General features: G+C 32.7%; 1 protein-coding gene across 1 annotated transcript; it reads right to left on the bottom strand.

Moving 5' to 3' along the window:
* Positions 1 to 4,731: 4,731 nt before the first annotated feature.
* LOC142356716 (cytochrome P450 4C1-like) lies at positions 4,732 to 16,460 on the bottom strand (the record flags this gene model as incomplete). The annotated part of the gene is made up of 3 exons (XM_075408522.1): positions 16,266 to 16,460; positions 12,765 to 12,996; positions 4,732 to 4,925 (listed from the first exon to the last, which is right to left on the bottom strand). Coding segments are annotated over exons 1-3 (562 nt in total), but the record flags the coding sequence as incomplete, so codon positions are not given.
* Positions 16,461 to 17,475: the final 1,015 nt, after the last annotated feature.

Raw genomic sequence — 17,475 nt, forward strand, 5'->3', positions numbered from 1 at the left:
AAAAAAGAGTTTTGGGTTAAAATTGCTTGTGCTTGTTTCCACGTGGATCTTAGGCCCAAGGCTATTAACCCCTCTTAAGACGCGCAAACACGCTATTGGACTTTTTTAATGACCACTTTTGTTTATATGTCATTGTAATGATTTCTGTTTTCATCTCGAAAGCTATCCTACATCTTGGAAAGGATCGAGAAAGCAAAAAATCGGAAAATGTTCGATAAATCAATCCTTTTAAATGTTCTGTCTGTGAAAGTTCCGAGATTTATTCCGTTCGTGAAAGTGAATTGTTTGTTGTACAACTTGCTTATATTTTTTTAAAAAAAACTAGAAATCCAACTCTGATAGTACCTTAAAATCTTGTTGTTTTGAAGAAAAATTATTTGCCCAAAATCTCCGACCATAACTCTATTTCTTAAGTTTGGCAGAGAGACTGATAGTTGGAAAAGTGCGCTTTCAATGATTGAACAAACAGTATTGAATCCATTCACCAGGCCACTGCCAATTTAAAACTTTACCCAATTTTTTATTTTGGCTGCCACAGGCTACTGGTATCAAGCTGGCATTCTACGAAAGCGCATTCGCACTGAAGATCAGATGAATATTTTTATAATTGTTTCAACCAAGCACAAATTTTTTACAACGCATTTTATTCCTACACAAATGTACGAAGTAACCCTCACTGGTATATGCTCAACTGGGTTTTGTTGTGTCAATTTTCGCCGATCGATGTACTGATCTTAGAGAGTTTTGAGTAGTATCATTAGAAAGCCCGTACAGCGAAAAATACAGAATTGAAAAGGTTTGTTGAATTTTCTGTTCAATTTTACTAGAAGTATATAACAAAAACTGCTGTCAGAGTTTTTAATAATCTCAAAGAAGGCTAGTTTTACTTCTGTTTCCTCAAAAGTTATCACGGAATAAAAATGTCGCTAGTTTTTCGCTAACTTAAAACGATCATTATTCAAAATGCTTCAGTTTTTAAAAATCAAAAATTTTCTTGCCAAATTATCTATTTCGGTTACATGTGGAATAATTATTTGTTATTAATGGTATCGTCTTGTTTTGGTATCGTCTTTTTATGATCCTAATCCGGCGATGTTTTTTCTAAAAACTATTTCAGCAATTTCTTTTTGGATTGCCAGAATAGTTTTCTTTAAAATAAGGCTCAATAAAGTCATATAAGGATTTCAGAGAAAATTTAATAGTTACTATGGCCTGGACAATGTGTTTCACAGATTATCACTAATGACAGCTCCTGTTGTCTTCCCTAAATTTTAAAAGTTAACCTAGATAATGCCTCAGTTGATAACTTATGGCCTTATGTTCTTGTTATCGTATTTAACCTTCACAATAATTCACTTCCTTTTAAATTTTTCTCAGTTGTTTCTAGTCTCAGTAAGGACAGGATGCATCTTCTTCATAGTAATTAAATGCCTAATCATTCTTTTGTGTCACAATTTTTAATTAAATGTTTCGTTGCCTCCATAACATGAATTTTAAGAAAAACTCTTTGGACTTTTGGAACCTGACCGTTTTTGAAGTTGCTCTTTTTATTGGTTTCTCAGATTATCATCTTAATTACAGGTCCCGTTGATTTTTAAAGAAAATGCAATTGAACAAGTAGGATCTTTTTCTCAATTAGCATATAGTTTCAACGGTAGGATCTTTTTGTGGATTAGAAAGTCGTTTTAGAGGCTTCGAAAGAGTTTTCTTGCGAAGTGTAATTGAGTTTTTGCGATTTACCTGTACTTATCACGAGTTTTGTACTATTATCATATAATCTGGATGGTGGCATGTCTCAATGACGTCCTCTCATAAAGAAACGTTTTCAATGATTTCACTGATTAACTAATGGTATTTATGACCTTCAAAGATATTGTTTCGAGAAAACTGATCAAACTTTTGAGCTCTGCTGCCTTTTATCGCTTTATGACATTTTTTTTATTTATTCTACTTAGTGACATGTCATATCCACTTTTTTGCGAAACGCAATACAGGCCTTCATTGATTTTATCTTTCATCTGGTTTTGTTATGGTCAACTCTTTTTTTTTCACACATAGTCATTCTGAAACGAGGGTCCATTGATGTTCAAATGTGACCCAATTGAACAACAATATTTGCAGTTGATAACTTATGGTCGAATCTCCTTTCCATGAAAATATTCGAATTTTATACCGGTTTTTAATCATGGTTTTGTGGCTATGATAATTTTTGCTTTCTTGAAAATTTTGAAATATATGATATTTGCTTCGATTTTTCATTTTGTTTGTGTTCCATATTACACATATAATGACCTTAACAATGAGCTTCATTGACTTTGACAACGTTTTCGCCCAAAGTTTAAGTGATCTTTTAATTTTAGGATGTTTTGTAGGATTTTTTGCAATCGTTAGACATATTATGGATAATGACAGTTCTCAATGACTATTCATAGGGCTATAAAAGAATCTAAAACATAATTTCAGTTAGTCTTCCGACTTCGACATTAATCTTTAAAATATGAACGTATTTTTAAATTTTTTCCTTTTTGTTCTTCTTTTGTTACCTGTTCTCATTAAGGACATATACCTTATGTTTTCTGGTGAGGTACAATTTTCTTGCTATTTTAATTTCATCTGTTGCTTTATCTGATGCTATTTAGACTTTTGTCTGTTCTCATCTGAGGCCATTTTGACTTTGTTTTTGAGTGTTTCGAATTCTGGATATGGATTTTTGGCCATGATTAACGCTTGTTTTTTGATTTTTTTTCGTCTCCTAGTTTGAACAATGACACATCCTATGGGTTCTCTGAAAAGGAATTGTTGAATTCTTTTTCTCGGTAATGAAAAGTCCCAATGGCTCCGGAGGAGTTACAAAAGAACAAATCCAGTAATTTAGGTTGGAAGCTGATGACCTTGTCACTTTTTCTTCGTCTTATTGTTGAATTGTTACCGAGTCTCATTAGGGACATGACAGGTCCCATCTGCTTTGAAGTGATGTACAAGTTGATTTGTTTTGTTTACGTTTTATCTGATGATCTTTTGTTTTTATTAGTAATTTTGTCCATAAAAACAAGTTTTGGGTTAGGCCGTAAATAATGTTTATGTTGCTTCATTTTGTTTTTTGTCTTGTCTTGTAGCAGGTTTGTTTTTTTACTGGCAGGTAAAAATATTTCCTTCTGTTTTTGGTTTGCGTTTAACACAATTTTTCAATCTCATTTACCAATTGTTTTCGAATGCTATGTGTAATTTTGAAAGTTTTCTTTCTCTGCTTCATTTGGCCGACGAGTAAGTGAAAATGTGGATGTGTGGTGGAACTTTATGTGCAATCGCACATTGCCGAGCCTCCTTGTTCACTGTTCAAAACAAATTGTACATTTTGAAACACCATTACAATAACCAACACACAGTAACTATAAACATACCCGGCAGATTGCCGGAAAATAGCCGCCGTTGATTCCAATAAGCATGATTGGGATTGAAATAACAGAAGATATTTAAAAAAAAGATTTTTGTACAAAAACATTTTTTAAGTCCAATTTATTTTGATGGCATTTCGTAGTTGAACATACTTTCGTTTCTTAGAGAGAGGCTACAGGGGCTCTTACCAATAACAATAAGCATTAGAGATGGTAAATAAGAATCATAGGAACGACGTTCAAATAGCGGGCATCTAAAATTTGGCTTTATGGGTTTATCCCGTTTTTATTTCTGACATCCATTTTTGTACTAACTCTGTTCATTGTGAATTGCTTTGCTGAGCAACTGATGTTCAAAATCACTTTTAGCAGAATGAGAAAAGAGAGAAACTAGCCTAGAGAAGTCAAAAAGATTTCACGCAAAATGTTGAAAAGGCGGCAAAATGAGGTAAAGCGAAACATTTTTTTATTCGACGAAGTAAAAAAACATAGCAGGACAAGTCCTGGCGTACATTCCAAAGAATTTTCATTGACTAAACAGAAAACTAGACCTAGAACGGATTATGAGTGGATTGAGAAAACCATTTAGAAAAAAATCCGATCCAAAAAATCGAAAGAAACAGTAAAAATCAAAGTGAAATTGCCGCATGTGAACAAAAAACCACTAACGAGAAAGCGAATTTTTGTTCAAACACCGTTTTCTCACTCTACTTTATATTTAGAGCTAGAAAATTTCACGCCGCAAAACCACTCGCTTTTTCGCTCCACTTCCTGTTTCGGCGTGACCAAAATCACTACTCCAATTTGACTTCAGAAATCATGAAAATGTGTGAACAGATCTTAAAAAAAAGACAGCGCCCCAAAACAATTCAAATTTTTTGAATTGTAAAAAAAAATAGGAGCGCTATAATAGCCGGCTGAGAAGATGAGGGCGGCTATTAATCACCCAATACCTATTCAAATCTCCCTCATGGCTGATGCATTAATTTATGATTTAGCAATATCGGAAAAATCTTGTTTTAGAAACAAGGGAGCTGAAAAGAAACAAAATTTGATTTATTTTGTGCACCGATCTCTTCAACGACAACATAATCTTCAAATAAGATTGATATTTTATTCAAAGCATTTTTTAAACTGAAATTTCGTTTTTTCTTAATCTTTTAATTTTTCTTTTGGGATGGATGTTGTTTTTCCCGTGGAAGTTTTATTGAACCGAAAAGCGAAGGCCAAAGCAAAGGCTAAGAGAATTTATCTAGTACAAAAATATTTCAGATGCAAATAAAAGAATGAATGAGACTCTGCAAAAAGAGAATTGAACCAACGTGAACTTGCTTACCCAGCATACTCATTGTCTCCCAAATGTCAACAAACTCTTCTCTATCAGCCTTGGATTCTATTATATCCAGAGCCACTTTTGTGTGTTTCATCATGGACACAAAACTCCGATCCAGAATGTCAAAGTGAAATGCTGGTGTGATCAATTTCCTCCTGTGACGCCACTTCTCACCGTTGCTTGTTAGTAATCCAGTTCTGGAATATCTTTTATTTATATTAGAAATAATTCAGCTAAAACTTTATTTGAAGTCCCAATTTTATCTTTTTTTCTTTCGTGTCCCCAAGCTGTTTGGAGAGGTGCATATTATTTGCTGACCCCAGGCTCATTTGTCATATTTTTACGCAACCATTTTCTAACTAACGACACGCGTTCTGCGCTTGGGGGGCACAAAAGGAAAATCCCATTCAGCCGATTGAGACCGGTTATAATACGCCGGGAACTTGAAGCTGGTGTTGGCAAAAAGTGCACTTATTTATCCGTTTGCATTTACAGATTTTGTGCCTGTTTATTATGACATTCTAAGAGATCAACATTTTTCTTCAGAGCAAACAGACTGCGTTTTTCCGTTAATGTTTGAAATTCGGTCCGTGGATAATCTCCTTTGTAGTTAGGATGATAAAACTTTTCTAATCTATTCATAAATTTTTAAAGAAATTTAACGATTTTAAAGGCAGATTAATTTTGTATAACGATTTTGTAACCCTGTAACAATTTCGAAAATGCCTCTTAATAACTATTGCGGGCGAAGAAAAGAAGGAAACTTTATCATTATCGTGAGAAAATCCAGTGTTAGACATATTGCTATACGCACACAAAAAAATCAATTAGCAACAGGTAACTCGCTGAAATACTTCATTTATCCCCTATATTAACAAGGATGCTCGTTAATGTGCGTTCGCACATGATGTTCCGACCCGAGTTCATCTAAATTTTTGACTCAATGTCAATGATGAGATAATTAAAAATAGATGTTTGAGTTTAAAAAAAACGTCACAAAACCGAACTACTAATTGAATTGCACGAAACCATGCCTCATTACAGCGCTCACAAGATCTGCCATTAGAAAGACTACGAAAAAAAACAAACAGCAAAAAAAGCAAAAACAAAAATTTTTCAGCGAAGGTGCTAAAAGAAGAGAAAAAGAAACACAAATATTGACCTCCCACAAAACTTTTATGAAAATTCATATTGTCCAACAAACAAAACATCAGTTACCACATTATAACAATGGAAAAATAGTTTTTTGAATTACAAGTAATTGGATGGAAGCTCTCAATGATGAGATTAAATCACAAGTTTACGAAAAGATTAAAAACTGAAAAGTAAAAGTAAAATCTTTGAGAGCAAACAATATAGCAAGTTTTAAAACTATTTGCAATAAACTGAGTTCCTTGAGCAACATAATTCATTCAATCTTCAATTAGAAGCTAATGAGACCAGTCAGCATTTTACGACTACATGAAGAATTTTTAAAAAAGTAAAAAAAAGCAAATTAAAAAAAATTAGGGAGAAAAGTGTCGAAGCCAATAAAAAAAAGAAACTTTTGGTATAAATTTTCTCTGATCTAATATTAATTTTTAACAGCTATGGAGTTCTTCTTTTTAAAAAAATATGACTTCAGTAAATCAACAAGTATGAACAAAATAATTAAACTACAAAATTTTTGAGGAAACACATTATATCAACGCCATTATATTCAATAGCTTTCAACGGAAAACAAAATATACGCCTATTTATGAATCAATGAGAAAGCAAGAATGTTTTTCAATCATAGCTTCCCAGGACAAAACAATAAGTCTTATGATTATGAAAACAACAACAAATATATGCAAAAACCAAAAGTTTACCAGAAAAATGCAAAAAGAATGTGTCGAAGCCATTTAAACCATAAACGTTTCTCAAAAAACTTAATCTATAATCCATTAGACGTCTTCTTTAGACCAATTGGAACCATCAATATTAAGATAATGAGACAGGATTTCAAAAGGAACCAAAAATACAAAAAAATACACAAATTTTTTTAAAAAAAATTTGAAGACCCGTGGAATTGAAGTTAAAAAAATGGTTAGCAGATATTGTTACAGAAAAATAAAAGAGAGAGAGAGAGAGGCTCCTGTCATTACTGAGACTGACTTACAACTCTAAACAAACTAAAAACAAACTAAAAATAAGTTTATTAATGCTTAGTGTCTAATTTTTTTCTAAAGTCTTAGCAGCCACTAAATTCTATAGCTCTCAATGGAAGTCATTAAATACGGTAATTTAGGCCTAGAAAAGGAGACAAAAATGTTTGTCATCTTACAGTTATCAATAAGAAATCACAATAAGTATTATGATTATGAAAACAACATCAAAGAAGACAAAAACCAAAAATTTTAGTAGAAAGATGCAATAAAATGTCGAAGCCAATTAAACCATTAACTTTTCTGTGAATACTTTATCTATGATACATTGAACGCCATTTTTAATTCTCTGAGCACTAAGAAATATCAAAATTAGGATAATCTGATAAAACTTCAAAGGGAACGAAAGTTTAAATCCTTAAACAAAAAAGATTTACAAAAACTCGTGGCATCGAAGTCATGAAACCAATAGTTAGATGATGAAACTGCTAGCCAGATTCATTTTAGTTGCAGTAGAGGAGGAGGAGGTCTTGTCATTTCTTAGATTGACCTACAGTTCACGAAAATAAGTTTAAAATTGGTTAAACTCCAAAAAAAAATCTGAAAAATTATTTAGCCCCGATAAGAATAAAAGGACGTTTCTCATCAAAATATCACCAAAAAGACATCACTATAAAACCTGTGATTTTGAAAATAACAACACATACATGCAAAAACCAAAAAATTAGTAGAAAAGTGCGAGAAGAAAGTGTCGAAGCCATTTAAACCATTAAGGTTTCTCTGAAAATTTTGTCTATGTGCCATTGGATGTCTACTGCTAGCCAATCAGAACTATCAATATTTGGATAAAGAGATAAGATTTCAAATGAACCAAAATTACAAAAAAATATCCAAAAATCTTTTTTTAAAAAATATAAAAAATCGTGGCATGGAAGTCATAAACCCAATAGTTAGAAGATAAAACCGCTTACCAGATTAGTTTTGGCTGCAGTAAAAAGAAAGGGCTCCTCTCTTTTCTGAGAGTGACTTAAGGTTCATCAAAATAAATTTAATGTTGTTTAATGTTCAAAAAAAATTGAAAAATTAATTTATGTAGTCTTGACAGCCATTAGCTGTCCACTCAAAGCACTAAATAGTTTTACCTATTGCACATTGTAAAGCTGAATGCACTTTTAATTATCGAGTTTATGCCATAGGACTCATAAAAACTAAAATATCAAAAAGAAAATCGATGGAAGTCATTAAATACGGTAACTTGGGCCTAGATAAGGAGATAAAAATGTTTGTCATCTTACAGTTATCAATAAGAAATCACAATAACTCTTATGGTTATGAAAACAACATCAAAGAAGACAAAAACCAAAAATTTTAGTAGAAAGATGCAATAAAATGTCGAAGTCATTTAAGCCATAAACTTTTCTGTGAATACTTTATCTATGATCCGTTGAACGCCATTTTTAATTCTCTGAGCACTGAGAACTATCAAAATTAGGAAAATCTGATAAAATTTCAAAGGGAACAAAAGTTTAAAAAAAATACTTAAATAAAAAAGATTTACAAAAACTCGTGGCATCGAAGTCATTAAACCAATAATTAGATGATCAAACTGCTAGCCAGATTGATTTTAGTTGCAGTAGAGGAGGAGGAGGTCTTGTCATTTCTTAGATTGACCTACAGTTCACGAAATTAAGTTTAAATTTGGTTAATCTAAAAAAAAATTCTGAAAAATTATTTAGCCCCGATAAGAATAAAAGGATGTTTCTCATCAAAATATCACCAATAATATATCACTATAAAATCTGTGATTATGAAAATAACAACACATACATGCAAAAACCAGAAAATTCGTAGAAAATTGCGAGAAGAAAGTTTCGAAGCCTTTTAAACCATAAGTGTTTCTCTGAAAATTTTATCTATGTGCCATTGGATGTCTACTGCTAGCCAATCAGAACTATCAATATTTGGATAAAGAGATAAGATTTCAAATGAACCAAAATTACAAAAAAATATCCAAAAATCTTTTTTAAAAAAATATAAAAAATCGTGGCATGGAAGTCATAAACCCAATAATTAGAAGATAAAACCGCTTACCAGATTAGTTTTGGCTGCAGTAAAAAGAAAGGGCTCCTCTCTTTTCTGAGAGTGACTTAAGGTTCATCAAAATAAATTTAATGTTGTTTAATGTTCAAAAGAAAATCGAAAAATTAATTTATATAGTCTTGACAGCCATTAGCTGTCCACTCAAACCACTAAATAGTTTTACCTATTGAACATTGGAAAGCTGAATGCACTTTTAATTATCGAGTTTATGCCATAGGACTCATAAAAACTAAAATATCAAAAAGAAAATTGATGTAAGTCATTAAATACGGTAACTTGGGCCTAGATAAGGAGATAAAAATGTTTGTCATCTTACAGTTATCAATAAGAAATCACAATAACTCTTATGGTTATGAAAACAACATCAAAGAAGACAAAAACCAAAAATTTTAGTAGAAAGATGCAATAAAAAGTCGAAGCCATTTAAACCATAAACTTTTCTGTGAATACTTTATCTATGATCCATTGAACGCCATTTTTAATTCTCTGAGCACTGAGAACTATCAAAATTAGGATAATCTGATAAAACTTCAAAGGGAACGAAAGTTTAAAAAAATCCTTAAATAAAAAAGATTTGCAAAAACTCGTGGCATCGAAGTCATTAAACCAATAATTAGATGATCAAACTGCTAGCCAGATTGATTTTAGTTGCAGTAGAGGAGGAGGAGGTCTTGTCATTTCTTAGATTGACCTACAGTTCAAGAAATTAAGTTTAAATTTGGTTAATCTAAAAAAAATTCTGAAAAATTATTTAGCCCCGATAAGAATAAAAGGATGTTTCTCATCAAAATATCACCAATAATATATCACTATAAAATCTGTGATTATGAAAATAACAACACATACATGCAAAAACCAGAAAATTAGTAGAAAATTGCGAGAAGAAAGTTTCGAAGCCTTTTAAACCATAAGTGTTTCTCTGAAAATTTTATCTATGTGCCATTGGATGTCTACTGCTAGCCAATCAGAACTATCATTATTTGGATAAAGAGACAAGATTTCAAATGAACCAAAATTACAAAAAATATCCGAAAATATTTTTTAAAAAATATAAAAACTCGTGGCATGGAAGTCATAAACCCAATAGTTAGAAGATAAAACCGCTTACCAGATTAGTTTTGGTTGCAGTAAAAAGAAAGAGCTCCTGTTTTTTCTGAGAGTGACTTAATGTTCATCAAAATAAATTTAATGTTGTTTAATGTTCAAAAAAAATCGAAAAATTAATTTATATAGTCTTGACAGCCATTAGCTGTCCACACAAAGCACTAAATAGTTTCACCTATTGCACATTGGAAAGCTGATTGCACTTTTAATTAGCGAGTCGTATATGCCGTAGGACTCATAAAAACTAAAATATCACAAAAGAAAATCAATGGAAGTCATTAAATACGGTAACTTAGGCCTAGATAAGGAGAAAAAAATGTTTGTCATCTTACAGTTATCAATAAGAGATCACGATAAGACTTATGATTATGAAAACAACATCAAAGAAGACAAAAACCAAAAATTTTAGTAGAAAGATGCAATAAAAAGTCGAAGCCATTTAAACCATAAACTTTTCTGTGAATACTTTATCTATGATCCATTGAACGCCATTTTTAATTCTCTGAGCACTGAGAACTATCAAAATTAGGATAATGTGATAAAACTTCAAAGGGAACGAAAGTTTAAAAAAATCCTTAAATAAAAAAGATTCACAAAAGCTCGTGACATCAAAGTCATGAAAACAATAGTTAGATGGTCAAACTGCTAGCCAGATTCATTTTAGTTGCAGTAGAGGAGGAGGAGGTCTTGTCATTTCTTAGATTGACCTACAGTTCACGAAAATAAGTTTAAATTTAGTTAATCTACAAAAAAATTCTGAAAAATTATTTATCCCCAATGAGAATAAAAGGATGTTTCTCATCAAAATATCACCAATAAGACATCACTATAAAACTTGTGATTATGAAAATAACAACAAATACATGCAAAAACCAAAAAATTAGTAGAAAAGTGCGAGAAGAAATTGTCGAAGCCTTTTAAACCATAAGTGTTTCTCTGAAAATTTTATCTATGTGCCATTGGTGTCTACTGCTAGCCAATCAGAACTATCAATATTTGGATAAAGAGATAAGATTTCAAATGAACCAAAACTACAAAAAAATATCCGAAAATCTTTTTAAAAAAATTATGAAAACTTGTGGCATGGAAGTCATAAACCCAATAGTTAGAAGATAAAACCGCTTACCAGATTATTTTTGTTTGCAGTAAAAAGAAAGGGCTCCTGTTTTTCTGAGTTTGACTTAATGTTCATCAAAATAAATTTAATGTTGTTTAATGTTCAAAAAAATCGAAAAATTATTTTATATAGTCTTGACAGCCATTAGCTGTCCACTCAAAGCACTAAATAGTTTTACCTATTGCACATTGGAAAGCTGAAAGCACTATTAATTAAAATAAAATAAAATAAAATAAAAAAAACTAAAATATCAAAAAGAAAATCAAAATTTCCTTGAAAATCTTGAGAGCTCATGAGTCGAAGACAAAAAAATCATGAGCGATTCATTGAAAACGAATTTTTTGTTAATTGAGTATCATTGGATTGCAAACAAGGTTTGTCACTAACGGAACCTCGATATGAAAATAACTAGTCTCTAAGTCACTAAAAAACAATAATAAATAAAAAAAGTTTTCTAAAATAACAGCTCTCAAAGTGAATTCGAGTTTTTTTTCATAGTAAACTTCGTCACGAGACCAGAACTAACGTTTTTATCGAGCTATTGGTAACAAAAAATTCTTTCAGTTTGTAGCGTGAAATGTAATTTTGAAATAATTTTTTTTATAGAAAAGACTTAATTTGAACAAAAATTACGATAAAAGTGAACAAAATCATGTAATTATCACTTGTTCACACAAAACTTTAAACCTCGATAACTCCTCGAAAAATACGAAATTCAAACAAATCTTTTAATTTTGAATTCTGGGCTGGACGAGTTTTTTAATGATACCTTTAAAATTTCTCTACGATGAATATATCGATCGGCCAAAATTGACTGAACAAAAAAAAACCCATTTGAGTATATAGTTCCTCCCCCTACAAGTTGGGTCGGAACAATAAAAAAGTAATCGCTCTAAAGGTAAATTTGAGGAATAAAACTGCAAGATTAAGAAAGAAAGTTTATTGCAGCCAAACATACAATTGAAACTGGTTTATAGTCACTCATTTTGCAATCTAGAGACGAAAGAATAATTCATTTGAAACCATTTTGTGAGAACTCTTAAATTTTCCTTGAAACTATCTAAAAGTTCTTCAACTCTAAATCTAACTCTAGATCTACAAATGTTCTAGTCAAGCCTAATACAAAAAATAAACAATGAACTTGGATTCAAATGTCATCATAGGTCAGCTCAAATTAGCTGAATGCGAAGATACTGAAAAAACTAGAAAAATCAATCAAAGTAGTACGTTGCTTTTTTCCTCAAAATGTTGTTTGTTGTCTGTATTAAATGCTACCAAAAAATGTAAGGAAACATATGCAATTTTTTTGTACGAAAAGGTATCAGAAAGAGTTAGGCTTGCACTCAATTTCGCTGTATGCAGATGCAGAATACATTTTTTTGAAGAAAATAGCGGAATTCTAAAAAATTCTGTGCAAAAACTCGCGGTCTGTTTCGCAATGGATTAAGGCGAGTAAGTGGATGCAGCGCAAAATAATTAATTCCGACCATTCCGCTCATTCTTATTAGAATGGTTTTTTTGCCAACCTTGGAGCAGGTTTAGCAACTTTGAAAGCAGCTTCAAAGAAGCAAAATGTCAGTGACACTAACCCGAGCCATGGATGAAGTAAACCATACAGAAAGGATTTCTCGGAGTGTTTGGAGGACTTTAGAATCTGAGCAGCAATTGATCCTTTTGTGATAACAACAATTGGTTGTGGCCCAAACATTAGATAAAACATTCCGTTGAACTGAACACCCAATCTGGTCAGAAAATGGATAACATCTTTTTTTACTCGGGGAATTTGAGTAATGTTTCCAATTACGGGTCGCCATTCCAATCCTGAAACGAGTTTTTTTGATGACTCGATCAGAACTGACAATTTTTCTTATTGACATTGGGCATGGATGTCAGATTGGCTCTCTCATCATTAATTCTCAATTTTCTAATGCCTCTAACCAATGTTAAAAGAATTTTCTTTGCGTAAATTTTCTATTCGATCAAATTATATATGACGCCTGGACGCCTGTATAGCCGAAAGGTGATTGAGCAGAATACAATTAACTGTTATCTAAAGTCACATTTTTTCAGAGTACTGAATGGTCGAATTTACAGGCATCACTTTGTTCGGTGCAATAAATATTTCAAAAAATGACTTTTATCTTAGAAAATATTCATAGAACAGCGTAGGAAATCTCTATCCGTAGTCACAGCTTTTCTCGACCCTCCTCGTCGGGGTAGTGGCCACCGGGAGAACGCAATAATGCAACCCGACAGCACACCACAGAAGGTAGTCAGACGACAACAATTTTACATTTGTCGTACAAACGATGCCATTTCGTTCACTTTAGATGCAAATACCAGTTTATATCAATTTGATTCTCTAGCAGTTCAATTTTCGCAATCAGTTCAGATTCCCATTTATGTCTCTCGCTGCATCTGTTAGGATCATTTTTTTAGTACCCGAAAAAATGAACTTTTTGAAATGCTGCGCCGAGCAAATTTGTCATAATAAAGCGCAATTTTATCTCAGGTTAGCATTAAAAGAGACAATACCAGCTGACACTTTTTTGTGCTATTTATAAAAAGATTATCAGTTTCTTTTAAAGTTAGTAACAAGAGTTTAGAATTTCTTCAGCGCTTTTGTATTTTATATCCAGCAAACATTTCACTATATTTGCAAACTTTCTGAGTTTCTCTGTTCTTTTCTAATATAATCTTGGTGTGTGCGTGTGTGTGTGTGTGTGTGTGTGTGTCCTCCTAGTTTCTTTTTATATTTCTGAGTTTTGTAGACTCAAAACTTTGTATCAGATTTAAAAATTTCCCTTCAAAATTTTAACCAATTTTGTTTCAATTAGCTATTGATCCCTTTAAACTCCTCGCCAGGAGCATAGTAAATGAGCCTATCGTAATTGAAATTCAAGGAGCCAGCCTAATGGAATCTGCAACGCATTTCGTTTTGACAGAGAGAAGGAGCAAAAACGATATTTGAAAAAAATTTTGAAATCATATTTCATATTTTTGATGTATAGGAACTCGTAGTAATAAAACCGCAACTGTTGGATCAAAAACCGTTGGTGATCCTGGTCCCAGCAAAAAAGTCTAATTCTGGTCATTATTTTTTCACCAGATGTCAACTTCTCTGTTTAAAATGAGAGATAAATTAGTGCATTTCTACTTTTCAATGAATAATGTTTTTCTTTGTAATTTCACTTAAGACATAGGAGATAAAACTTATCTGGTCAATAAGTATTTGCAATTTATCTGTTTGAAATTCAGTCAATTATTACGCATGAGTTTAGGAGGGTCACTTTATTGTTCCCTTGTCAGAAGAAAAGGAATGTAAACCGGGTTTCTAATCTACGCACTAAAAATTTCCTTTTTCCTTTTGTCCAGGCAAATGCCTAAATTGTATTTGAATTCTTCTCAAAATTAGTTGGAAGAAGAATTAGTCCAACGCTTGAGAATAACGCTTACAATCATGATCATTATTGAGATGAAGAGAATAAGAACAAGCCGCCTTAAGTATTGTTTCACAGTGAGCGACTATGCCCGCAAACGGTCTCTTTTTCGTTAACTTTTTGTCTGACCCGAGCATCAGTTATACTAATTGGCGACATGTTAGTGGCCCGTATTTGACCGTATTGTACCTAAATTAATTACGGATGTGGGCAGAAAAATTCTTTGAGAGCTGTTTCTGCCTCATTCGAGGATATGTTACTTTGCAATGCATGGTCCTTTTTGTGTCCCGTAGACCATCATGGGGATCATATTCACATGCCATGCTTTCCACTAGCAAAAATAAATTCTATTTCAGACAAAGAGGCACAAATTTTGTCCAAGATGTGATTATCTCTTAAACATTTTTTTAATCTGCATTTCATTCAATTATATTTCCTCTCTTCAGAACAAACTCAAAAATATAATTCCCTATTTTGATTAGTAAGGTAGTTGTTGAGTCTATAAATTCAAGCGCAATAATAATTGGTTTTCATTAGGAAAGGCCAATTTTGAAATGCAAATTGTATTTAATAATAATAATAATTAATAATTGTGGTTTCTGCGTAATCGCAGTGGAACAGCATTAGGCCTACAGTAGCCTGTTTTCAGCTGCCCTTTTTCTTATTATTCCCCACATTTCAGACTGTTCTTTTTATGAGCAGCATTGCTCTTTTTTTGGTGACTTTAGCCACTTTTTTTGCGTCTGAAACTTTCACGTGGTACCATCATTGCAGCCAACATTGGTCAGGCTATGGTCAACCTGAAGCTATGGTTAAGTAAGAGCTTATCCTCACGCAGACAGCTTCACAGAGGCAGGGGATTGAACTCTCAATCATTGGCGTGTTAACCACACACCTTGCCTCTCGGCTATCACGCCAAGACTAATTGATTTATTTTCAGTAATATGGGCCCCTCAAAAACGATCATGTGGCTCTGCTCACTTTCTCAGGTGTCTAAATTATAAATACACGTAACTTTGCAACTAAATTTCTGAGTATATAAGTGCCTATATTGATCACTGTAAGGCCATTGCCACAAACATTGTACCTGAACCTCTATTCCAATCGGTACTCATTGTGATAGGCTATTGTTATCAACCCACAACACTGCATTTTCGATACCTCCAGGTATGGCACCGACAGCTGTTTGTTTTGATTTCCTACTTTGAGCCTGCAGCAATAGTTTTCATTGGATCTTGAGCTACTGGTCATGGTGTGCTCCGGCAATGTAAATCTATTTCTAAGTCAGTAGTTACTCTCCGAGGTCAATTTTGTTCGTGAAGGTTGGGATGTTTTTGACTTATTGCTCGAATTTTGAACACTGAATCATGAAAAATTTTTTATGAAGGCTATATAGCACTTACAGTAGATTTAATTACATTTTTCCAATTATAGATCCCACAAAAATAAATTGCACCATGATAAAAATAAATCGAGTGCCTATAAATTCAATCTCAACTAAAATGGGACTTGAATGGGAAGGAGCAGATTTTTAATACAAACTGTTTTCAGCAACAAAAGAACTCAAAATGTTCCAAATTTTGTCCAAAATGCTATGAAAATGAATTATTCATATACGGTGTGTGTCGTTGTTTTCAGTATCAATCATACCTGGTAGCTTTGAGGCAGCTTTACGAATAGCTCGGGGTTTCTGAGAATAGTGAACAACCAAGAATCTGAACAGAAGCCATGAGACGAAACTGCTCAGCAGTAGGCCACAAGCAGAGAAAATGTAGAGTAAGAACATCTTTCAACCGGCAAACGCTAAAAAATGAATTCGGAGTTACACAAGACCAGTTAGGTTTTATTGGTTTGTATAACAGCAACCTGTACAAATGAGGCAGGCTAAAGCTAAGAACGATAACAAACACGTGAACAAAGTTTATCTGATTGTAGGCTTTATCTGATTGTAGGCATATTTCTAAGGTGACATTTAACACTCCTCCTGTAGTCAATAATTGGAACATTGGAATTGGGTTATTAAACCCACAAAAACCTACATTTTGCAAATATTGCACTTCAAAATTTGTAAAACTACGAGATTTAAGTTCAAGCATTTTAGTTGAAAACTATTCAAGAAATGAAAACTTAAATCAAGCAACCATGTAAACTATTCCAAAATTTCTGCAGAAATGGCAAAATTGTCATTGCGAAGTCGGATATTTTTAAGTCTGAAGTCCGAAGTCTTTCTTCGGGTTAAATGAAAATAACGGAGGATGAATAACCACACGTACTCTATTGACATAATTTTTTAAGGAAAATACGTGCTCCAGTTTCTCTAAATGTTTATTACAGAGCACGGCCGTCCGTCATGCCGACGAAAAAAATCACGTATAGAATAAATTGTGGAAGGATGGTAAGAAAAATTTCAGCTTTGAGATAATCGACAAAAGTTCACCCGACATTGATAAATTAAGTAAATTGGACATTTTTAAACAAAATTAATAGAAAAAAATTATTTGAATATGACAATGGCCTTCTGCTGATCCCGGTCGGGGAAGTTGCCGTTGTCGTCTTTAGATTACTTGGGTTCAAAACTTGGGCTTGTTAAGATTACCTTTATTTCATTTCATGGCTTCTGCACGACACGTGCTCTTTGTTCAATCATATATATCTTCTGGCTTATCACAACATTTTCACAGGAATCAAAGTTTTTGCGGCAAATATGGTATGTCAGAATCAAAAGAATTATCGATGTCGATAACATTCTCGGGGCCTACGATACCTAACCTCCTAACCTTTTGGGGGTGGTTTCGGAAAAACATGTGCGAGCCTAACCGCTGGTCGAGTTAAAAACCCTAAAGCAGTTTTTACTTCACAA

Source organism: Convolutriloba macropyga, unplaced genomic scaffold (assembly GCF_964194025.1).
Source record: "Convolutriloba macropyga unplaced genomic scaffold, txConMacr16.3 SCAFFOLD_410, whole genome shotgun sequence".
Taxonomy (NCBI): domain Eukaryota; kingdom Metazoa; phylum Xenacoelomorpha; order Acoela; family Convolutidae; genus Convolutriloba; species Convolutriloba macropyga.